The sequence below is a fragment of the Scedosporium apiospermum genome (genome assembly GCF_000732125.1).
Source record: "Scedosporium apiospermum strain IHEM 14462 chromosome Unknown SEQ_SAPIO_0088, whole genome shotgun sequence".
Taxonomy (NCBI): domain Eukaryota; kingdom Fungi; phylum Ascomycota; class Sordariomycetes; order Microascales; family Microascaceae; genus Scedosporium; species Scedosporium apiospermum.
The window spans coordinates 1,053,261-1,077,647 of NW_015971789.1; the positions used below are offsets into that span (position 1 = coordinate 1,053,261).

At 51.1% G+C, this 24,387-nt stretch overlaps 2 protein-coding genes and 3 pseudogenes across 2 annotated transcripts; 2 read left to right on the plus strand and 3 right to left on the minus strand.

The window, feature by feature from the left end:
* Nucleotides 1-118: 118 nt before the first annotated feature.
* SAPIO_CDS3283 lies at nt 119-1,192 on the minus strand (annotated as a pseudogene; the record flags this gene model as incomplete).
* Nucleotides 1,193-1,818: 626 nt separating this feature from the next.
* SAPIO_CDS3284 (uncharacterized protein) lies at nt 1,819-2,977 on the plus strand (the record flags this gene model as incomplete). The annotated part of the gene is made up of 5 exons (XM_016786110.1): nt 1,819-1,870; nt 1,938-2,516; nt 2,608-2,719; nt 2,774-2,912; nt 2,963-2,977. 5 exons carry the CDS (start codon nt 1,819-1,821, stop codon nt 2,975-2,977), a joined length of 897 nt encoding a protein of 298 aa, XP_016644116.1.
* Nucleotides 2,978-5,312: 2,335 nt separating this feature from the next.
* SAPIO_CDS3285 (uncharacterized protein) lies at nt 5,313-6,610 on the plus strand (the record flags this gene model as incomplete). Its single annotated transcript, XM_016786111.1, has 4 exons — nt 5,313-5,944; nt 6,100-6,313; nt 6,406-6,439; nt 6,543-6,610. 4 exons carry the CDS (start codon nt 5,313-5,315, stop codon nt 6,608-6,610), a joined length of 948 nt encoding a protein of 315 aa, XP_016644117.1.
* Nucleotides 6,611-9,624: 3,014 nt separating this feature from the next.
* On the minus strand, nt 9,625-10,512 carry SAPIO_CDS3286 (annotated as a pseudogene; the record flags this gene model as incomplete).
* A 4,135-nt stretch (nt 10,513-14,647) lies between these two features.
* On the minus strand, nt 14,648-16,480 carry SAPIO_CDS3287 (annotated as a pseudogene; the record flags this gene model as incomplete).
* Between the last annotated feature and the right edge of the window lie 7,907 nt (nt 16,481-24,387).

The window sequence follows — 24,387 nt, forward strand, 5'->3', positions numbered from 1 at the left end:
ACATTTGGGCATCATGCTACAGAAGGGCATCTTCAAATGTCACGCACTGGCATAGATGTCCAATTTTATCTTCAGTGTGCACAATCTTTGTTAGTTATAGACATTAATACAGGCTTCCCTACTCTCCATCCACCTCCATCTTGTCGTTGTTTCCGTATGTGGTTGCGGGAGCGTCAATCGCAATACGTGGTGTCTGACCATCAGTCGGCTTTTCCTCATCCCTCATTTCCACATCTTCACCCTCCTCGATATCATCCCTGCCCGCTTGTAATTGTGGCGTTGCCGATCGACTTGGCGCTTGACTTCCCGACAGCGCTCCCGGAATCTCCAGCTTCACCCGCAGGCCGTCAGGTGCGGGCGTTCCCTCGCGCGATCGAGTCCCGTTGAGTTGACTACCCGCGGAAATCGTACCACTGTCGACATGAGGAGTGGCGTTCCCGCTCTGAGGAGGCCGCGGCGTCTGGCTGTCCCTGGAAGCCTCGCCGTCTTCCTCGCGATCCTCGTTCATACCCTCGCGCCGCTCAACTTCCTCCTTCTCGTCCCTGATCTGCCGTCGAAGTAGCATACCCTCCTCCATGATCCTGTTGAACTGATCTCTCCTCTCCTTCCATGTAACGCTATACGTCTCGCTCTCCCGCTCGAGCTCCCTACACTCATCCTCCAGCTTCTGAAGCGCCGCGATCTGATCCTCCCTCGGTCGCAGCAGCTTATTATTCGTAATCTTCTCGGCCAGCTCGTCGAACTTCTTGCGCTGCGCCAGCGTGGCCCGCGCCTCCTCGAGGCCCACGCGCAGCTCGGCGTTTCGGTCCCGCACGGCCTGGCACTCGTCGAGGATGGTCTGGCGCTTCTCCTCGTATCCGGCGCGCTCGCGCTTGTTCGCGTCGAAGAGGAACTGAAGGCGGGTGATGCTCGTGTCGAAGGCGGCGAAGTCGAGGGTTAGGTCTTCGCGGAGTTGTTCGAGCTCGCGGAGCTGGGCCGCTAGGTTGTCGCGTTGTTCGGGCGGCGGCGGGGTTTCGTCATTCTCGGGGAGCGGTGCTATGGGGCCGCGGGGTTCGCTGGCGGTCTTGATGAAGGAGTTGATTTGGTTGAGGCGCTTGGTTATTCTCTTAAAAGGTTTTTCTTCGACGTTAAGGAGGCGGCGTTTGTGGAGTTCTTGCTCCTCCTTTTCTTCGAGGAGTCCCCATGCGGACATGGTGTCTAGGGTCTTGTCTTACGGGATATGAAATCCCTTTGGGTTGCAAGAAATGAATTGGAGTGATGAGTAGAATTATATCGGCAGCTGCCCGGAACTTCGTGGCGACAGGGGATAGAGGGTCGAAAGGAATGCTGTTGGGGGAAAGGAAACAGGCGCTTTAAGATGAAAGAGACGGCTGTGGAAAAAATCGAGAGTGGTTGGAGGAGGGCGCCGTCGGTAAGATAGAAAGGTAGTCAGAAGCCTAAATTACACCAGTCTAAAGCGGAGTTGAGAGAAGGAAGGAATGAGGCTATGATTATTCGGGTTCAATAGGGCTCGAATCTATTCAATCGCTGGGGAGGAGCTGCCCAGGCTTGTGAGAAGTTCGACATACAATTGTAGTGGCTAGCCTTGCCAACCAGCGATTTGCGCACAGACCACGAACCAACCAGTCAACATTATGTCATCATTTTCAAATCCAAATGTGGAAGCGACAGTTAGCACGCGCCTCCAAATCTCTTTCATCTCCTGGCGCTAAATCTACTCTTCTTTCAACCTTCCAACTCCAACAACAACATCAACCCGCAACCTTTACCCTTATTGACACTCTGTATCTCACTTCACACCAATCTTCCATCGCCAAAATGTCAACAGAAGAAGACAAACGACTTCTGGCGAGAATTAGCCAACTTGCAGGTAAGTCGCAGCTATTTACGAAATCGAGAACGACCAACCGCTGATGAAACTCTTCCTTCATGAATAGGCCAAATCAATCGCCACAAAAACCAATCGCCCGGCGTTCAGTCGGTTCCCAACTCACAGCACCGGTGTCCGTATCCCTCGACTCGGCCAAACAAGCCGGTGCCTACTTATTGTGTTGCTAAGCCGCAGAAAACAGTCAACCCCTACGGCAGCCGCCCATCGTCGCCGTATGCCAGAGGCGGAGGTCCTCGGCCACGGCCGGGCGTGCAACATCGTCACAGATCCTTGGTTCTGAACGCGCAGGCACAGCCAACAGCAGGGAATGATGATGGGTCTTCTTCGTCGGGCCAGCAGTCGACTTGGATCTCGAAGACGGATCGTCATCTCCAACTGATCAACTCTAGCATCTATGAAAAGGATTCCCAGGCGCGAGCTAAAGCCATCGCAGAAACCCAGCAGCAAAAATTACAGCGGCAGGATGAGAAGGAAAAGGCGAAGCTCAAGCATTTCCTTGTGAGTGGAGCCGCAGGCCCTGCGACGACAAGATATGTAAACAACACCACCGGCGCGTTCGAGTTAGACATTGAAGGCATACGCTTCCGAGTCAGCAAAGATGGCGGCAAGCTGGTCAAAGTTCCCGGTACGTTCTTTCATGGGATGGCGATTGTAAACAATCGCCAATCTTCCCCCCAACCCAAAGCCGGTGGCAATTTTTACTGACCCGCATGCAGGTGACATCAATCCTCCCAGCGCTACTCCCAAAACCGCCGTTGTTGGCGGCGTCAAATTCTTTAGAAGTAAAACAGGAAATCTATATCGAGATGGAATCGTCAAGGCGCATAGGTATGGCAGCCCGGCTCATACTGTTAGGTTGCTAACCATGGAGCAATCCGATAGGCGATCTGGAAAATACAAGGTCGATACGCCTTGCAAGACCTTCTCAACAACCGGTAACTCCCACTCTCAGACACAAGACTACAGAAACCGAATCGGCTTCCTTCGCATCCATTCGGAGCTTATCGAGGAGATGATTAGGGTATGTATGGGTTGTGGAGCCCTAACACTAACAAAATTTCTCTTATTTAGGTTCCTGCCCCTTAGGCCCTCGATGCCGGTATCGCCATGACCCGACGAAAGTTGCAGTATGCAAGGATCTGCTACACAAGGGGACCTGCCCCAACGGAGATAACTGTGATCTTTCCCATGAACTCACAGCCGAAAGGACTCCGGCATGCGTGCACTATGCCAGAGGCAACTGTGCTAACCCTAAATGTCCCTATACTCACTCAGATGTATCTCCAGGTGCTCCGGTGTGTCGGCAGTTCGGTCTGTACGGCTACTGTGAAAAGGGATCGCAGTGCGCAGAACGGCACGTATTCGAATGTCCCGATTTCAGCAACACTGGGAAGTGCAAGACCAAGGGATGTAAACTTGTACACCGAGAGAGGGCAAGCGTCCTTCGAAAAGCCGGTCACCAAGAAGGTGGCAATGGCGAACTAGAAGACTTATCCAGTGACAGCGACTCAGTGGCAAGTGACGATGTCGACTCTGACGAGGTTGAGGAATTCTTTGGAGACGACAATCCCGATCAGACAGCCTTCCAGGAGCAACGCGACTACATTTCTTTCTAGGAAATGTTTATTCCCGACCCTTGTATTATCAGTCCTCGCCAGGCTTACATTTTGAATGGGTCCCCTTCTTGTTTCACCCCTCGAAGCCTGCGTATCCCCCCCCTTTGTCTTCGCTGCATATTCTTTTTTCTTTTGTTGACGGTTTTTATCTTTTATGGACCTAAGCATAGCAAGATACCCCATTGAACTCATGGTAATGGAAAACAAAGGGGAGAAGAAAAAAAAAAAGAAGAAGAAGGAAAAGAAGAGAGTTGCCTCGTGCCAGCCGAGAAGAGGAAAAAAGGAAGGAGAGAAACGAGAAAAAGAAAAAAAGCGAAGAGATGGAAGAAGCTTGTGGCTCAAAAATGATTATGATTCTGGGCGGAAGACGCCTGTTAGGTAGCATGATACACTACATAATGCAAAGAAGAAAATGGTTTCTATGGATCTATATGGATTGCATCTAAAAGTGCCAATGTTTTCAAAGTTTCAACAGTGACGACACGACAAGTAGGAGATCTAGTTTATGCCCTAGAGTGTTACGATCACGATCACAACCGTCGATCCTCGAGTCGTTGCTGCCAACTCATTTCCAACCTGACTACCCTATTATCCCGTGGCTGTATCTTACACCAGCGAGAAATCGTCAAGGTCCCCAGCTCTGATGGAGAGAGCTCACTTTCTGCCAGGCCACCGAGTCTTCTTCATCGCCATCCACCAGGCATTCGCTCGTGAGTGAGTGAGGATGACGTCACCAGCTGAGTTACAGGGGATGAGCCAAGGAGCAAGGCGACGGACCCTCTTTGATTTGATCTAAGTTTATGTATGTTTCTCCCACGGAAATCGTGAAATCGTGAAATCGTGCTATTGTGCTATTGAAACCGCCCTCTAATCGATCAAGGACATTTGCAGTAAGTATTATGTTTGCCGACAACAAACAAAGTTCGCCCATGGGTGCTTCCGAATAGCACGGTGGAAGGCCAAGCATGGGAGTGATCACTTCAGAGTGCCCCCCCCCAAAACAAGCGCGTAACTTGAGACAGTTGAGCAACAGTTTTGCAAAGTGGTTCCGGGCATGATGTGTTTTGTCGATTATTCAATCTCGGAGGAAGCAGTAGGGGTCGTCAACGGATGGCACTGAGCTTGCGAATGGAGCGGTTGACCAGACCAGCACTGCCTCACCAACCGTAGGAGTGCTTGGCGAAAGTGTCTGGGCTGTGGGGTCCTAAAAGCCACTGAATCGGCACACACTTAACCAGCTGCGGGACAGCGTTTAATCCGCCGGGTCTGTGAGCTGTGAGGGGGCGGGGTACATAGCAGCACGCCGTTGTGTACTTTGTCTAGTACTCTTACTTTGTACTTGGAGAAGCGGTCTTCCAGCAATCAAATCACGTCGAATCAAATCATCCATCAGTGGACTCAGGCGCTCGCACTGCCGCCGGGCTACGCCCCGCAAGGACGCAAAAAGGGGAAACACTCCATTCGTATCATTACGAGTACTCTCCTGGGCGAGCTGAAATGGCGTCGCTTGTTGAATCGCATTCATCCTTTGATGCAGACGTGTCCAAGCATTCCAAGATATCGTCAGACATCACCCCTTTCAACCCTGTCAACAACGGTGCCTGAACTTAATTGCTTAAGCTATCGAATCTTCGCGCCCCACTAAGATCCGTTTGATTCCTCCCGAGCCGTGTGACGACCCTAAAGTGCCTGCTTGAATCCGAGTGCACCTCGTTACTGAACCCGCAGCGGATGCGACCAGTCACCTACGGATCTACAACGCGAGGAAAAGCAGTACACAAACAAGGCGGACTAGAACCACCATCATGGGACTCCGCGACGTCCTCAAAAAGAAGGATCGGTCCGATTCGGAGCCTCCCACCCCCGAATTCACCCTCATCCGGTCCGATACCTACACGCGAGAAGTCGTCTACCCGCCAGGCGAGAACCCTTTCTCGAGACCACAGCCGCAGCAGCAGCAGCAGCAGCAATCAAGCCACAAACCCCGCCGCAGCCTCGACGTCTTCCGCTCATCACGATCCCGCAGCGCCTCGGCCGCCTCGGCCTCCTCGCGTGGAAGTGACCCGAACTCCCGCAAAGAAGGCAGCCGACTGTCTCGTTTCCACCTGGGACGCGACCATTCTTCGAGTAACATACCGGCCGACCTACCAGAGATCAGCAATGGTGGTGCGTCGGGTGACCCGGATGAGGCGGAGACGGAGTGGGAGAAGCGTGCTATGATTTTGGCCAGGAGTAGACCCTCGTCTCCGAATCCGGACTTGGGACGACTTGGTGGGGGTGTGGTTTCGTCGTCCGAGATTGACGCGATGATACAAAAGGCCATTGCTTTTCATGAGGAGGGTGACTTGGTACAGTCCACACGGCTTTTTGGCCAGTTGGCGGATCCTAATGGCGCGAATAACCCCTTGAGCCAGGTGCTTTATGGGCTTGCTCTGAGGTAAGGCACCTTTTTTTTTTTTTTTTATTACCTCTATCTTTGGCTGGGTAGAGTTATACAGGCGGTCTAGACCTACGACGCTCTCTTTGTATCTAGGAGATGGCTTATGAAGATCTGGACTCATCCCCGTCCTATCGACTAACTTCTACTTTCAGGCACGGCTGGGGGTGTCCTCCTGATCCAGACCGAGCTGTGCAGTTCCTCTCCAAAGCCGCATCCAATGCCGCTGCCGTCGAGCAAATGGCGCTGCAAGCCGGACTCAAGAAGGGTGGCGCCGCCAAGGGAGAACTAGTGCTTGCTATATTCGAACTGGCCAATTGCTTCCGTCACGGCTGGGGTATCGGAAAGGACCCCGTAGCCGCGAAACAGGTGAGCAGTCCACGCCCCGACGTCCTCACCACTTCGGATACGATCTCTAAAGGAATTGAGCTGACCGGTTACGCGTGTGTGTGTGTGCGCAGTATTACGAGACCGCCGCAAATCTCGGCGATACGGGTGAGTTTGAGACATGTCAACCCCTTTCAGATAGCTTTCTCTTGCACCTCACCCCTCTACATTAGAGTTGGGCACAGCTGACAGACTCGGCGTGATTCTGCAGACGCCATGAATGAAATAGCATGGTGCTATCTCGAGGGCTTCGGATGCAAGAAGGACAAGGTGCGTTGATATTTCAGTCGGACATATGGATACTACCTTTTGCTTTTTTCTGCCTTTTTTTTTTTTTCCGAAAGCCCTATTTTATCACATCTTCCCCATACCTGGCGTGATTAAGGCGGTCACCGACGCAAGTGAGCGAAGCGAGACAGGCGAACCGTCAAATCGGATGTCAAAACAAGCTTCCGAGGGGACATGTGGCTGAAGGAGTGAAACTCAACCGAGCGTCGCTCTTGAAAACTTTTGCGGGGAGCGGTCTACTTTGGGCATCAACATGGGCCGAAACTTTAGGGATTTCTGCGAACTTCAGCTGATGTCGAGCGGCTGGTGTCTCGGCTCCGTCGCGCATGGGCTGCAGGCAATGCACGCACTATCACGCTACCCCCTTTCCTTTCTGTCCACGTTTTACGAGCATCTTGAGATTGGGCCCCCACGCTTTCTCGAGTTGTTAAGCTCACCTTAGGCTGAACTTTGTACGACTGACCCGACCCAAATAATAGTTTGCAGCTGCGCGTTATTACAGGCTGGCCGAGAAGAATGGGAACAAAACATTGGGCAATTCATGGTACGTTGCTGCTCCTCTCACCGGCTCGGTGACTCCTGTCATCGTCGTTTACCCGCACCCCTTCCCTGTCGTTTCTTCACTCGGGGATCTTTTGTCGTTCGGTCGTATTTTGTTCTTCTTCCTTTACCCCTCCTTAGAAATCGGGACAGGTCCAGCCACTGGGTCCCTACTGTCCCCCCTCCTTCTTCACGGCTCTATGCGACCTTTTTTTACGACAGCCTGGCATGTGTCTTTCCCCATATCCTACCTCGCGATAGTTCCGGGTGTTAAAGTGATGAGGGTACAACAACAGGCGTAGTGTGCGGCTATTAGTTGCTGTCGTTTCCCCTTGCTTTACGCCTCCAACGGCCCTTACTAGCGTTGCTTTGCACCGCCCATTTTTTTTCTTTCCTGTTCTCCTCGACGCAAGAGGAAACACTACCAGGCGAAAGTCGAGAGGACATTCTCTAACCGAGCGTTGACAGGATTTGGAAAGAAAAGTACGGACCCCCCGAACAAGCGAATACACGCAAGAAGTAAAGCTTAATTCTGCCGACTCTGAGTGGTCACTTCGCAAAAGGGGCCCCCGCGTGGAAGCTAGTTACGGCCTTATGCATTTTTGATGCATGCGCAGGATGCTGCAGGGCGCCGATTAGTGCCTGCACTGGTGACATTTCGAGTATGCGGGCTTTTTTTTTTCTTCTTCTTTTAATTTGCGCCGAGGCTTCATGGGGTGGTGGTTAGTGGAGGAGCTGTAAACCTGCCGGGTAGCAGACTCCCTCTCTAACTCTGTGGAGACTTGATGAGGTGCAGGCGACAAAGTATTGAGTTTGGAAAGTCTGGTGGTTTGTTTGTCTGGCAATTGCGAAGTTTGAAGTTTGGATACCTTTGGGCAGGATGTTTGTTATTTCTTGGGTTGGATGTGATTACTGCTTTGTCTTTCGTGTATCATCAATGAAGGAATGAATCCTTCGCATATATGAAGTATCTTCATCTACTCTGCTACCTCTACTATTATGCCGCTTCTCGGTCAACCGATGCGGTTCCTCACTGCGCACCGCATAGTTCAGGTGGGTTCAAGACAACACGCCAGAGAGATGGCTATAGCACTACATACTACCAAAGCTGTACCAAGTATGTGCGGTTATTTTGGCTGTATCGAATCTGGTCCCTTTGGACAATGATCAAGACCATAGAGAGATCACACACAGCTAAGCAACGGCCTGTCTACAGACATTTCAGTATCACTCTTACACTAACACTCGGGCATATATCAAGAAGTTCCACGTTGTGCTGCAAAGCAGATAGCATATATTGTTCAGGAGCCATGAGGCGTCAACTAACATCTAATACATGTAAATGCTAAATAGCAAAATAATTGCATAGGTGAACACCCGAGATGTGTACACATCTCATCCCACCCACCCAGTAGTAGAGAGGGGGAGTCGAATCTGGTAAAGTTTGAGGATTGTTAACGTGATTTTAAGGCTTTTTTTGGGTGAGGTTGTCAAGAATCATGGCGCAAGTCTTCCATCGAGGGCTTGTTTGTTCCGTTTTGTTTGGTGTTTATGCCTCGGAATCGACTCGAACAGATCAACATGATAATCCAGATATAAACGACCGAGTGTGTATGTTCGCCGCTCTCTACTACCGTGTGTTCACCAGACATCCGGCTGCGCCAGGACGTTTCTCACTGTTCCTCCAAGCAACCCATCTTGATCACATTTCTCGCCCGCGTACAACGAGTCTCTTATTGTCGCCGCCCGCCGCCGAGCATTGGGCTGGCTAGGTCCAGCGTGTCGTCGGAATTCGTCAACCGCAGCTCCCTTCAGGGAGGGGGACGAGGGGAAAGTATTCTGCGACGGCGAAGGAAATGTATATGGCCGCGTGACGGTGCACACGGATAACTGCGCGCCTCCACTTTTTTGCCCCGGGCTAGTCGGTTGGACCGGTTGCGTCTCCAAGCATTGGACTGAAAGTCTTCTTACCTTTCGTCCCCGGGGGTCATTGCCAGCGCAAAACCGGATCTCTCTCTGCTTAAAACATGGGGTGGTGCCCGCCCGACTCCCTCCTCTCCCCTTTGAGGCGAGTCGCGAGGAAAACACACGGGAAGCTTGCCACCTCCGAGAGATTTATTGTGTCACCTATAGCCTTTGCTTCGAAGCAAAAATTTCTTGTCGTGAGAGTGCCGCGCGGGTGCTGAGGTTGGGCCGAAGGATGGGAATTCAGTGTGCGGGGTGGTGATCTTCCATTTGGGATGGGCTCGCCAACTCTTTTGGTTGTTTGCGGAGTGTGATTTTGTTCTGGTTTGTTTCTGGTCTTTTTGTTTGGTTTTTTTTAAGTTTGTATGTTTAGTGAACTCCGTGAGACATGAAAGTTTTTTTGTCTCAAGCGCTGTACATCCATCTCCAAGAATGGGTTCGCGCGGCTCGTTAACCCTTATGTGCTTTAAGTTAGGGGTATGTTTTCTCTTCAGGGAGCTTCATCGCTGGTTTGTTTGGGTAGTGTTGCTCTCGCTCCCCCGAGCCGCTGCGATCCGCAGACGAATTTCTTCCATCTCCATGTCGATAGGCTCGCCGATGCGTCTGGCCTGATAGTAGTGGGCGAGAAGACCGCGATGGTATATCGCTTGAGGGGTCTCGGCCGATTGTTGACGCATGCGATATTCTTCCATCTCCATGTCGACGGGCTCGCCGTACCTTCGTGAGTGAGAAACGCGACGTCCATAGCCGGTGCCGCTTTGATGATGGCCATTTGAATAAAGGGGGCCGACAGTGCCGGGCAATTGCTGGTCCACGTTTGCTTGCCCTGCGGTGGAGTTATTGCCCATGCCAGATGGAAGACGAACGCCCCGTCCCGGCCTAGGATGGGCGTGGGTCGTCTCTCCGGCACGTGTCGCCCTTTGAGGTTGTTCATTGTTGAACCCCGAGACATCGGTGCCGATCTCTCGAGTGTGGACGGAATGGTCATCGTCGTCCGAGCACTCGCACTCGATGCTGACAGATCGTCGCTGCCTGAGAATCCACCACAAGATGTTCTCCTCCTTTTGTTGGGAGACATCCTCGTCAACGAAAGAGAAGAGCTTGCGCTTCTTTCTCTCAAGGCCGTCCTGGGCTAGTATCCTGGTCGCGTTCCGAAGATACTCTCGTGCCGGGCTCAACGGCAGACCGCCGCACGTGCGAGCGCCAGGAGTCTGGTGTCTACTGTTGAATTCGTAGACGGCGCGGTCGCAGTGCTCAATGGCGGCCATGGCGAGGTGGTAGACTACATAGCCGGAGTTCTCGGCAGGTGGAAAGGCGGATCTGAAGATTGAAGGGTTCAGGGCCTGGTTGTTGCCCGAGTTGTCAGTGTTGGTGTTGTTGGACTCCATGTTGAAACCGTAGTGAGCCATGTCGACTAGCGGATTCGTGCTTGACCGGTTTGGTTGAGGATCGGTAAAGGTCAAGTTTTTTCTGGTTTGTTTTGTTTAACGACCGTGTGAGCTTTGGCTAGACAGGGTCGGCGGAAGAGATGCAGTGTCTATCTCTCGCAGTGATTGTTCCTTTTTTTTTTTTTTTTTTTTTTTTTTTTTTTTTCGCGGTTTTTTTAGTTTTTTAGTTTTTTTTTTGGGGGGGTTTGTTTGTTTGTTTGGACCTTGCAAGAGTTGTCTTGTCTTAGGACAAGGTCGATGAATACCAGATGGTATCAGTCAAGTGATGAAGTGCGTATCCTCTTGACAGAATCGTCAAAGACAGAAAGTGACCAAGGTCAAGTTGTCTCGCAGTGGAATGTGTGTGTGCTTGATAACTCAGATTGAGCGCAAGTAAAAATTCCTTGAAAAGTAAGCCGCGAAGCCAAGTCAAGAAATATCCCAAAGGACGATGAAGAAGGAAAATGGAAAAGAAGGATTCCAGGGCCTTGGGGGGGAGGGAGATACCCTTTATATAGTTGATGGTACGTACCTTTGGATGGACGCAATCAGTAAATCAGATGTAAAATCTCTAGGGAATCTTGAAGAACAGAAGAGTACTCGTGAATAAGAGTAAAAATAGAAATTATAACTAATGATGCTAAAGTCAGAAGGAAATCGTGAGTCCCCTGTGAGCTGTGAGCTGTGAGCTTTGCTCGTGCTCGTGGCTGCTTGTGAAGAGACAGACGGATAGAAGACCGAATCGTAAGCTTGTGAAAATCAGGGTTGAAGTATCTGACAGTCCCACGGTATTATCTCCTGCTTCTCCAGGATTCCACTCTGTCTTCTATGTTATCTAGTGTTTGATGTTGAACGAACGTCGTTGCTTGACGTTGTTAGTCCGGTCCCGATGCGGGGCTTGGCACGGGCCGTTCCGGGGCCGTGACCCGGAGACTCGGGAGGCCAGCCAGATTCATCGACAGCGCCACTGTACGCAGTTGTTCCCTCTCGATCAGCCTATTAGGCACAGAATCTGCTTCATTCACCTTCTCTCCTGAAGGAAAAGAGCGAGACATTTCTGGACCATGATTCATGACAGAATAGTTCATCCAGCCTCCTTCAGATGCCAAATCCCGCGACCCTGTTCCCCTCGACTAACCCCCTTCCCCACACACTAATAAATCCCTAACGACTCCGTACCTTGCTCCCCCATAAGCTTGCCACTAATTAGCACAGAGACATGTGATTCTTATGGGCCGGACTCTCAATGAAGGAACGTACCCGGCTAAAAATAGATGGTCGCCAACTCACGTTGGCCATGCCCGCTTCAACTTCCCCGGACCCTTCAAAGTCAGGAACGTCTGTCCCGTTAGTGAAGGCCGCTTTGACGGGCGAAGCCAATTTACCCTTCTACCCAACTTAGTTTGAGTTTCCACTTGTTTCCATGTCCGTAGATAAAAAAAGGCACGGTCCGTCCAAGGCTTTAGCCGTTTTCATACAATTGATAGAAAACCTTACATGTAACAAATATAGCGTAGAATGTACTGTGGAAGGCGAATTGGGTTGTCACCATATTTCTCCGACGACCCCACCACGGGGCAGACCGCGGCCAATGTGGACGAGTTCCATATACGCTACTGGTCGGCGCCGAGGGAGCAGCGCTTAACGCAAGCAAAGTTGGCTATTCGGCTAGGCTCCCATTGGCACCCGCCCAAGTCGAAAGTCCACCCCCCACTGCTCTCCCATCCTCCTGGTCTCTCCATGTTGTCGATCGACAAACCCAGCCTGTCGGCTAAGACGCGACGAAGTTTTATAAATCCACATGTGGAACCTGAATCCAAACTTACCCTACCCGGAACCAGGAACAAGTGCTACTTCTCCCAAAGTAGGTCCAAGCCGTTCTTTAGCCGCGTCGTTCTGCCTCATGGGGTGAAGCTTACCTTTCCCATACCATGTGTATTTCTTCGGAGAAGCTCGCAGGTCCGTCTCCTCAATGAAATCCCCAAACCCTCCAAAAGAGAGAAGAGAAGAGATTGATAGTCGCAAGTAGGAACGAGACAATGGCAACCCCCGCCGTTGCAACAACTTCTCGAGAAGCCAAACTGTTCTAGCTCCATCTCCTGTCTTCTCCACTGGGTCCGAGAGCTTTCGACGCGCATGTGTTTTCATGAGCTCTGTCCTTCACCTGTTCACCTCTCTAGCCTCGTTACTGCCCGTGAGTATCATATGTCATTGTTCTATCTCACGGGTAGCGGAATCCCTGTCTAGATTTTCATTTTTCACACTTAATTTTTCTTTTTCTCTTTTCTCTTTTCTCTTTTCTCTTTTCAAATTTTTTTTTCTCTTTACTTTTCTTCTTCCTTCTAACTCCTTCGCTATCCCGGGAGGAGGAAATCATCTCACTCCCAAGTGATACTGGAATCTTCTCCCTGACCTACGGACAATCTCGAAGCAATCACAGCTATGCACATCAAGAGTAACGTTTGTTTGTTTTCTCCCAAGTAGTTTTTATTGAAGAATTGAAGAAAAAAGTGCCGTCGAGGCCTAGTTACAACAAAGGAAACATCGAGTGATGTCTTTTCCCCCCAGGTTCGGGGTATCAAAGTTAGGAGAGGGAGAAGCTTCCTGTGAGGCCAACCAGTTAAGTAGTAGTAGTAATGGTGGCCTACCATCAAACCCTCCCCTGCTCCATGGAGTAGAAACATAGGAGACAAAAGAATGTAAGGGAAAGGCCGTAACATGCAGTGTCCAAAATCGTCCACATCCCTGCGCGTTTTCCCCAGGAAAAAAGTGTCGGGCGTTCAGTCTGCCCTCGAGCCAGCTCGTCTGCCTCACAAAGAGTGAAGAGTGGCCAGCATTGGATAGGTCTCCCTATCCGCCGAAGAGATAATCATCATATCATCATCATCGAAACGTCCCCGAACTCTCGCGCACCTCGCTTTTTTTCAAGGTCGAAAGTGTCGAGTAGTTGTGAAAGGAAAAAAAAAAGAAGATATTCGTCGTCGTCAGGTCATTAGAGGGAGGAAAATCAAGGTCGAAATGCAAACAACTCCCACACCGCCAAGAGCCAATGAAATAAAACCCAGAGAAATTAGGTGTTGAGATCCCCAAAACTCCGTAAACCAAAGCCCGATCCGTCGTGAGACGCGCCAATTTGACTCATTTTCTTGTCACTCTGATGAAAGCGGAATACACACATCCCCGCATTCACACAAACTTCCACACATCAGGGGAGGGAGAGGAGAGAGGTTGAGAGGGGAGGAGGATAGGAGAAAGCAAAGGGTTCCAGAGGCCGGAAAATGGATGAGGATTGGAGGACAGAGGCGGGACGAAGATGGCCCCGGAAGTAGTCTCCAACGACAAGCACAACCGATGCCTCGTTTAGCAACAAGAAAAGTCTTTCACGCATCCCGCCTGATGATCCGACTGTGAGGAAAAGAAAACAAGTGAAAAAAAATCATTTGATACAAGCCTCCGCCAGGATGACTGGGCTGGTTCCATATGTCCACTGCTCCTCGAAGACTGAGTCGTGTCGAGGAGAGTTAAGAAGTATAACCAAAGAAAGAAACAAAAAGATAAAGAGGTGATCCTCATGACATATACCTCCATCCGTCCCGCATGAAAAAGGAAGAAAAAAAATCAAACGCTCGCTCGCTCATAAATAGGAAAAAAGGAAAAAGGAAAAAGAAAAAGAAAATAGATACGGGGAAAGAGGAAGGAGAAGCTTTGACTAAAACGTGTAGTCGTGGCAAGGAAAAAAAAGAGAAAAAGAAAACAAAAAGGTGCGGCGAGAAAAGTCAATCCAAGTCCGGTCAAAAGAAGAAAAACAAAAAAGAGATATGCTATCGGGCTCCATGGTCCACTCGCGTGGTCCGGATGATGCGTGAGCATGTAATGTCTGTGTTTACTGCGGGAGCAGTGATTCAAATTGTAAAGAAAATGCTGGAGCGGAACTTGGATGACGGAAGAAGCCGAGAAAGCGAATAAAACAAATGCATGCGGGTCTTGATTTTCATCTCCTCCATTTTTCATTCGTTTCGTAAATATCGCTTCGCTTCGTCTTCGTTAAATGTTCGTAAGAGTCGTGATAGGAAGCAAATCGCTAAAAACAAGTTCATCATGATCCGAGCGGACCGCATTCAGTTTGCGCGTTGTTGCACTCCGAAACCATCTTGGCGAAACTCCTAACAACCTCGCTGGGGACCTGATCCCACAGAAGCGACCGAGTGTAGACGTCGGCAGCGGATTGCCTGCCGTTACCTCGCATGTTGGAAAGGGCATCGGCCAGGTTCCGCCGTCCTTGGCTCGTCGTACGTTCGGGTACATGTTGCTGCATAAAGTCCTGAGAGTTGACACCATTGTATTGGGCAGCCGAGAGGGAGAAGAGCTGCTCGTTCGTCTGCTCTTGGGTAGGCTGCGTCAAGGAGTCGGCAAGGTCACCGAGCATGGAGGAGCCCATGTTCCCGTTGCCGAACGACATGGTAGCCATGTTCTCCCAGCTGGCAGCCGAGGGTTGAGGGGCCATAGCAGCCTCCATGCCCATAGTCGTGGTGGACACCCCGGCATCCTTGAGGACGTTTTGAAGGATGGTGGCAGACGCAGCTCGTACATCATCCGAAACTTGGGGCAGGTTGGGGGTCGATCGGCTGGACATGACGAAAGCACCGACGAGGAAGAGCATGAAGAGCAGGCCACCCTGGGCAGTAGACTTGTCAGCCTCAGGCAGGAAGGAGGTGGTTTCCGTCTTCTTGACTGCCAACATCTCGGCCTCCTCGTGCTTCACTTGCTGGTCAACGAAGCCGTTGTTACCGTTGGGGTTGAGGTAGGCGACGTTGCTCCAGTCGTTGGTCATGGTCATTCCAGTCATGGGATCGAAGCCGCCGTGGAATTCGGTGGAAGGCATATCGCCGCCAGCCAGGGCCGAAGAACCGTCGACGCGGCGGACGTGATCCGTGAGAACGGCGACCTTCTTGCGGAGTTCGCCCGTCTCGATGGTGTGGGCGCGGATCAACTCATCCTTCTCGAGGGTCAGGGACTCGACGCAGTCTTGGTAGGACTGTCTCTCGCGCATGAGCTGCTCGACTCTCGTCTTCAGGCTGCTAATCTCCTCCTCCATATCGCTGACTAGAGCGGTGAAGTGCTTCTTCTCATCCTCGAGTCTCTCGGTGTGGAGCTTCTTGCGTTGGCGGGAGTCAAGAGCGGCTTGTCGGTTGCGGAGGAGGCGCTTTTGCTGCTTGAGTTCCTTGATCTCCTGGTCATCGGTTGACTGAGAAATGAGTTGATCGATGTTATGCAAGTTCCGATCAGCAGGAATGTCGAAGCGAGCGTTCTTCTTCCGGATGCCGTCTCCCCTAACAGCGGGAGTGGCTGGCAGCTTCTTCTGGGCTTGAAGACCAAAGTCCTTTCGCATTGCTACGGCCTGACCGGCAGGAGCAGGAATGGCGGTGGAACCGGGACCAGCGGTAATCGCCGTGGAAGCGAGGCCAGCAAAAATGTTGCTGTTGGGGTTGTTGAAGGGAGCTGGGCCAGCCATGGGACGCTGGAAGAAGGAAGCACCGGAATCGAAGTCGAGACCGTCGAAGGCTGGCATGGGCGTGCAAGTTCCAGACGCATTGCCCATGGCCCAATGTGCGGGTTGGGAGCCGAAGGGCTGGGTGTGGTCTAACCTCATGAAGGGGTTGTTGCTGTTGGGATGCTCCGAGTAGCCCGTGGTAGAGGGTATCGATTGCATGTCAACGGCATCCCAGTTCTCGGCTTTCGGGGAGAAGAGGGGGGCGCCGACGGCGAAGGACTCTCTCCTGCTGTCAGCCATGTGAGGAGACATCTCGAGGCCAGAATCTAGGTTGGAGGTATCTAATGTGGAATCGTCAAGGAGGGTGCTGTCCTCGTCCTTGAAGTACTTAGAACTCGTGTCGACGGCCAAGGGTGTTGTCCTGAAGAATTGGTGCATCTGAAAATTTGATCCCATTGCAGAAGACGGCCAAGCGTGTATGCAATGTATGAGACGTCAACGAAGGTGGTTGACGTTTGCGTACGTGTACGTATGCGTGAGCGCAGATGTTTGCGGAAGAGTGCGTTTGTTGGAGGTTTTTTTGAGAGTGGATGGTGGTGAGCAGCGTTATATGGGCGAAATCCACCTTCTGCAGGAGTAAGTGGTGTTAGTCGGGACGGTTGGAGCGGTGAGGGTAACTTTTAGCAAGGGAAAAAAAAGAAAAAGATGAGAATGGAAATGGCAGTGAAAATTGGAGAGAGGAAGAGAGGGGATGAATATGGGGCAAAGTGGGCTATATCAATGATCAATGGGAGCTAAGGTGCCTGGCCTTAGAATACGCAGGGGGGTTTATAGTGGAAGGGAAATCCAGAAGGAGTATGAGGAGGAATTGAATGCAGCGAAGAGTGGAGGTTATAACAAGGGATGAAGGCTGAGGTTGGACCGGGGAAGCAGCGAGCAGCAATAGTCGGGGAGAGGGAAGAGAGTGAGAATGACGGTGAAGTCGAGGTTGGGGTAAGCGCAAAAAAGCGAAGAGTGAATCGAGTGAAGAGAACGAGAGAGCGAAAGAGGCTGGTGCAGGCCAATGGAATTCGTCCCAGCTGGTCAAGGTGCTGTGCGGAGCGGGGACCTGGCAAGGGTGCTTCCTTCCTTTTTTTTTTTTCTCGTCTTCCCGCCAGTTCCTTCCGAGCGGCTTGGGGGAGAAGATGCAGGGAATATCTGCCCAGAACGTTGGAGATGTGGTTCTATGCCTCCTGTTCGGTTTATCCCTCGTTTTTGTGTACCTCTTCTTTTTCTTTTTCTTTTTTTTCCGCTTCTCTCTTTTTTTTTTTTGTCTTGCTGCTCTTCCGTCTCGTTTCTGTCTTCTCTTCGCCTTTTGGAAAATATAGAGTGCAAGGAGGGGAGCGGCGGTGGCGGGGTGGAACCAAGGCTGGAGGAAGGCAATGATGGGCAAGGAAGATAAAGGCCGTGAATTCCAGGATAAAGTGGAAACGTCGGGGATCCGAGTTGCGAGGTTTTTCCCTGGGTGCTTCGGAAAGAAAATAATAGCTAGACTTACAGTAATATCGTCTTTTCGTGTGACTGGGAGGATTCGGAAAATTGGGTGGATTATATGTGGCGTATTGTGGAATGTTTTGCAGGAGCAGGAAGGAGACGAGAAATGTCGGAGAGAGATGTAAGAAGTCGAGTGGTCGAGCGAGATAGCAGAGATTGAGGATATTGAGGAGTTGAATGAGAGAATAGAAAGTGGTGTAAATAAGACGATGGAAATCTGGGGATCTAATAATAAGCTGCGAAGACTTAAGTTTGGGGGGGGAGCAGATGATGAGGATGGGCCGGAGGAGGTATGGTATATGTAGAAATCTATCGATAATTGGGACGTCGAGGTAGAGGGTGGAGGCACGATTGTATCTGGCCGCCAAATGTGGCCTGGCTTTGTGAGACTGCTTGAGCTGCGGTACCCTCGCCAAGGTTGCGAGTACTTGCTCGGAAAGGCGGTAGAGGCAGAGAAACACTAGATATCGAGGGTCTCCGCTGCAGTAGGTGATACCAATGCCAATAATAACAGAGAGCCTGGCACAGGATACAGAATGGCCAAGAGGAGGACCAGAGGACGACTGATGGACTGGATTGGACTGGATTGGACACGAGCGAAACAGTGGGGGGGCGTGCAACTTTGGGGGGACCGAGGTGGAGGGTGGGTGGGAGTCAGACTGGAATCAGCACAGCAGGAACATGAACACTGGAAAATGTAGGTGTACGAAGTACGAAGTAGGGGCAGAGCATGTCAGGCCCATTCTGTCGGCCAGTGAGGGAAGCCCAGGAGCGGGAGGCGTGGGCGCATCGCTCAAACAGAGGACGAGGAGGGTGTGTGGGATGGAGACCCACGATCTATAATGGGACAACAGGGAGCGAGAGGGCGAGAGGGCGAGAGAGATTGATGGAAACCGGAAGTGTCTGCATGTGCGCGCCAGTCAGGCGGCAGCACCGCTGACCACTGACGATGGACCGCCAGCTGCAGCATGGAGCACAGAGCACAGAGCAAGAGACCAGGCCAGACACTGCTTGTCCAGAGTAGTCTTGTAGACTATGGGGGGTTCGGACTTGAGAGCAGATGGGTCGTTTGCGCCAGACCAAGGACGAATGAGAGCATCAAGAAGACAGAAAGTCGGGCGTGGTTGGCGGTTGAGCTTGTTGATCATTACACACAAAGCCGACGCTCTATGCACTGCAAGCACGAAGTAAACTTGAAGAGCTGCGAATTCGTACTTGGACTAGAGACGCCTGTCCCCTTCTGCCTGGAATGGGATCATAACAAGTACGAAGGAGAGAGAATTGATCTTCAATGTCGAGTTAGCCGCCGATACTCTTCTACCTCACTGTTATTGATGTTATTGAGTAGCACTTGAAACTCCTTCTGGCTCGCATGCGCCTGGCGCGGAGCAGACTTCATGTTCTTTTTTTTAAAACCTGGTCGACGTCTACGAAGTACATTAATTCATATCTAATCAATTCGACTGGAAATTTGATATTAATTATCAGGACCTGTTTATTCTCTTGTCTCCTCTTCCTACACTTCTTAGGCATCGACAGGCGCATTAGTGTAGTTTCTGATACAGATCCAACGTGACATTTCATCGAGTACAAGACTACATAATGATGTAGTTTATGAATATCTCCCTTCGATGAAGAGATCCCCCGCCAGAACTAATGGGCAACGTAGCACCCGGGCATGAGCATGAACTCGTAACTCCCCAAGTCAACTCTACCATCAGGGTAACTGGGAATGTTCAATGTACTATTTACAGAATTGTCATGAGGGCAGAAACTTGATGAGAACTACGGGAAATATGGACACTACGCCCCATTCATCGGTGACCTAACCCCAATTCTTCCCCTCCTCCCGTCGATCCCCCCCAAAGTCGCATTCCTAAGGCTACCAAGATGGGAAAAGCTCCCTCAGGCAATGAGGTCAGGAGTCGAGAGGTCGCCTAGCGAAGCGCGCTTTTTACTTTTAGCCTTTAGGGTTTAATGCTACGATGAGCGAGTCATCCTCATCACGGAGTCCAAGAGATGTACACTACTGTACGGTACGATGTCTGTAGGGACTTTGTGCAGTCGTCTTGCAGTGGTGACTAGCCAGGACTGGAATCTAAAATCATAGTAACGGATCCAGAAAGACACTGTCAAAATGGTATCATTACTAGTATGTTTCGCCTGCGGATTTCCCTGACAGGACGGTGCAAGCGAGACGCCCGTCTCGACAACCCTAGCCAAGCGGCCAGAATGCCTGCTCCGACTGGGGGGGGCTACTCGTCAAGTGGAAAATACGGAGTATGCCCACCACAGTTAGCAATGGAATCGGACCAACAACGAGCCAGAGAAGGAGTGCAAAGGGAAACACAGGTGCTTCACCGCAAGAAACAATCCTGTCGAATGGGTCGTCTCCTAAGGCGGGTTTTGATGGAGTACAGGCGGCTTCCGAGTGGTTCGGGGAACCTTGATCAGGGAAGCGCTCTGCCAATTAGCCTCTGTCTTTGCTGTTTGGCAGGCTTGGAGAGGGGTGTGTGATTGTGTGCGGTCGTCTGGGTTTCCAGAAGGAAAAGAAGCAGGGCGTATTACGAGGTAAACTTACTAATTAACAAACTGCCTTCTTTGCCGGAACTAAACTATAGCGCCAAAACTGGGTTTGATGTGCTACGGAGTAATTAAGTCCTGGATGATACAACTTACAACTCATTGATGCTGGGCCAGAGGTGTGACAAGTGACGGGGGCTTTCAGAGACGGGACTGGCTTGGACTGGGCGGGTGACGAGATCTTGATGGGTAAAAATAAAACGGGGAAACAAACAGGACCTCGAGGAGACATCATGGTGTGAGGTACTATCTACCTATCCCAGGAGAGAAGAAACTTATGAAAGATGCGCAAACATTGGCAGTATGCTAACAGTTACGAGCAACGGCCAGGTACTTTGTACAGAGGCCCCTCCTCCCTCGGTATCCCGTCTCGGGTAGGGTCAAGCGAAGTGGGCAATGTGATGAGTGACGGGACTGAGGAATCTTCCAAGTTTTTTTTTTTCTGGTTCGGAAAGCAAAGTGCCAAGCCCCTCTAAAGCCTGGCGAGGCAGGCCAAACGTCAGTTTTTTTTTTTTCTTTTCCCCCTTCGTTGGGCAGAAATGACACTTACGAACCTGGAACTGGCGTTCATACCCAACCATGCCTATCCCAGTTGGTCGTCTCCAATCAGAAGTCCCCGAGTGGGAAGAGTAAGACCGAATGTGGGAGGCGGTCACCAGCGGCCCGGTCCCTGATTCCCTGACCCATCCCCCATTTGCTCACCTTTGGCCCCCGCTGTATCCTCTTTAACTTTTGCACCGTGAAGGGGGACGCTATTTACGACACTAGCGCATGAATGAGGCTTTTCATACGAGATGGTTTCGTGGACTGCCCTGTTCAGCCAGTGACCGTTAGTGGCTAGCGGTGGTGACCGGGTGTCTGTCCCAATCAGTCGGAAGCGCAGCTGGCCGGGACGAATTATTTCGGGTAGTTGGCAGCTGGGACCCTGTTCAGATTGGAACTTTCAGGGCTACTTGTTTTTATATAGATATCTCCATATATTTCCATGTATCTTCTGACATTTCCCGATCCTTGATCCATGACGGGAAAATGTCTCCAAAAAAAAGGGGAAACCGCAAATAATTCGGAGCAGACCGTTCAGCAAGAATGCTCGGTTTTAACTGGGGAAACCTTTTTTTTTTTTTTCTTCTACGAAGTTCTTACCCTTGGTGGTAACTTTTCAACGTTGATTGGAGAAATTGAGGAGTTGTCTGAATCTCTGCCCACCATTCCAGGACGAGAGTTGGAGGTGCCCCACCACCGTCGGAATGGTTGCTCCAACTCAGATCAGGATTCGGGGGGAAGGGTCATCTTGGGGGAGACAGGTTGGAAGGTCTTCTCAAGAGAAAATGCTCAGTAGTACTAGTGTAGACTTTGTGTGTGCCATCTGTTTACAAAAACATCGAGTTTGTTTGGAACTCGGTTCTCACGGGTTGCACGCCAAAAACAGAAAGCGCTTCGCGTATTCAGACCTCAGACGGGGTTAGCTCATCCGGAAACTCCTCGCCCAAGTCCACCAGTCCACGGATCCAACGGGGGGCTTTGAAGTTGGAGTTGGCTTGTTGTATACATCCTCCTTGTAGTGAGGGCAATGGAAAGGGTCTTACGCGGCCTTCGTCGCGCGAAGTAGACGTAGCTACGGAGTACGAGGTATGAGTCCGGTCAAAGGGCTATTTCAGGTAACTTCACGCTCTCGATACATGTAACATCCCGCGATATCCTGATGCCTAGCAGTAGGAAATGGGATTGTTTGGGATCTAGAGAGGGCCAAGATCTAGTACAAGTACATTTATACTGCTACTGGAGTATCTCAACCCAACACTCACATCAATTCAACACGTAGGGTCTAATATAATGCATCGTTCAGCTGTGAGCGTTGTCACTAGCATTGTTATTGTTGAAGATCGTTCGGGTCATGCGGGGGGTGGGAGCGGGATCACCTCGCCTGACCCGGTGCCGAGGGATGTCGTTGAACGTCCATGTTCTCTCGTCAGCAAGATTTGATGTTTGTCGAGGATGTTACGTACGCATACTCCTTGTGAGATGGGATACGATACAGAGAGAGGGAATAACCCCAAATACAAAACAATACTTGTACTTAGATCAGTGCAAGCGAGGAAAACCCTGTGTCTTGTCTTTTGGAGAAAATAATAGTTTGCTTCATCGTATCAGAGTACAAAGCAAGTATACGGACCTCGGACGTCCTCCGTTCCTTGGCCAGGCCAATGAACGACAGCCCTAGCGTCCATGTCGAATGATTTTTAATCCTTTCCATCCAGCGCCTCGGATGTCCTTTACAATCCAGGAGGGAATCACGAGCGATTATAGGAGAAGACGAGGGAAATATTGTTCGACGCTGCTGCGATTCAGCACGAGGAGCCTTCCTAAACGAGACAATAATGGCTCGCCCTCAGAACACTTGACCAACCGAGTAGTATCACCAGGATTTTCTCCAACATCTGCCGACTGAAACTCCCAAGGGTAACCTAGGAAGCTAGGGAATGAACAAAAATACCGGAAGAGAGAGTAGAACAAAGTAAAAGGCAAAAAAAAAAGAAAAGAAATAAAAATTCCGGTGGCTGGAAAGCTCGCTGCATCTGCCCCAGACAGACAGATGAGACCCGACGAAAGAGGGCAAAGAAAAACAAATTGCCAGGACGCGAGGCAGCATCATCGTGCTCACTGCTGCTCAGGCCGAGATGTTTAGGTCCACCGTGCTTCATGGCCGCATGAGATGCGGCCAGGTACAAGAGGGCAAGGTGCAATGACATGCTTTGTAGAGAATACTATGGGCCACACTGCAATTAATACACGAACGTGAGTATTCACCTCGCGCACAAGGTACACGGGCGTAGCTTCCCGATTTTCTCGTGCAGAGACCATGGAGGAGAAAGACTGCCTGTTGGTATTTCTCTCAACGCGCCTGAGCAGAAGCGGGAGGTCAGCCGAGGGAGGGCTTTCTGTTTGTTTTGTCGGTCAAGGCAGCGCTGAGCACTATTGACCGTTTTATTCTTCCTTTCCCCACCATCTCTGCGCCACTCTAGCTCGTGTGTGGCCTATTCCCTTAATGGGACGAGCTGGGGACGCGTAAAGTGGCATCACGACTCTGCCGAAGATAGTTTCGCGATGGCGATGAGAATCATGGTCCCGCGATTGAGCCGTGTGGGGAGCCCCGTCCGTGGCTGAGTCTTGCACATTCACTGGACACCGAATGCAGGGCTCGAGAAGGGAAACGGATTGCACCAGTCATTGCTTCACGTTTCACTGTTCTTCCTCCATTTACGGGTCGACGGGCAGAAAGGTAATCATAATTCGCCCGCATCTGAGATGGCATGGCAGCGATCAATGTGACGAGCGGGAACGGGGTCACCATCCCCTCCTTCAATGTTGCTCTCCCTCCAGAAAACCAATAAGGCCTGTGCTCTTCGGCAAGTACTGAGAGCTCTTCGCACAAATTACAAATTTAGGAAACCGTACAATCCTACTGGACCAGGCCCAGATGCTTTCGGTCTCCCCATGAACACTCTTTTCATACCAATCAGAAATTTAAGGCGACAGTTGGGGGGGAGAAGAGGAGGGGGGTTTGTTGGAGGAGCTCCATCACTTCGCTCACCCTCTTCCAGGACCTCGTGCTTGATCTGGTGGTCTTGTCATGCGAAGTGACGGGAATATCCTTTCCTGTTACCCACCAGACTCGTGGGGAAGAAGGTAAGGCAGTAAGACCTGGCCAGTGATAGGGATGGGCAACAATGAAGCTTCATCTGGAAAAGATGCGAGAGGCCCGTTAAGCGGCCACTCCCGAGGCGGCGAACGCGGGCCTATGAAGCATCACACATTAGTCCACGTCTCAAACAAATGAGGAGCTTCCCAAGGGCTCCAGGACGCTGGATTTTGATTTTTTGGACTCTCATCCGCGTGCGTGATATGCGTCGCCCAACTTCGAGACTGCAGAGAGGTGCTGAGGTAGTGTACGAAGTAATATCGATCGCATGAACAAGAGGGACCCTAATGACGTGCCGGGACCACGGGTTTCTTCCGAGACGCTGAAAGGTGCTGTCAAGATGCCCTTCCTCCATACCCGACTTCTGCCCAACGCTCTTGGTAACTGGTTCTATTGGTGGTGAGCGCCTCACATGGACCCTTTCCCCCATCCACATCCACGAAGTTGGCCTGCTGAGACTTGGTGATCAACAAGAAGAGTGACAGCAGGTTGATGGACAGGCACGCATTGGATACAGAAGAGTCGGGGA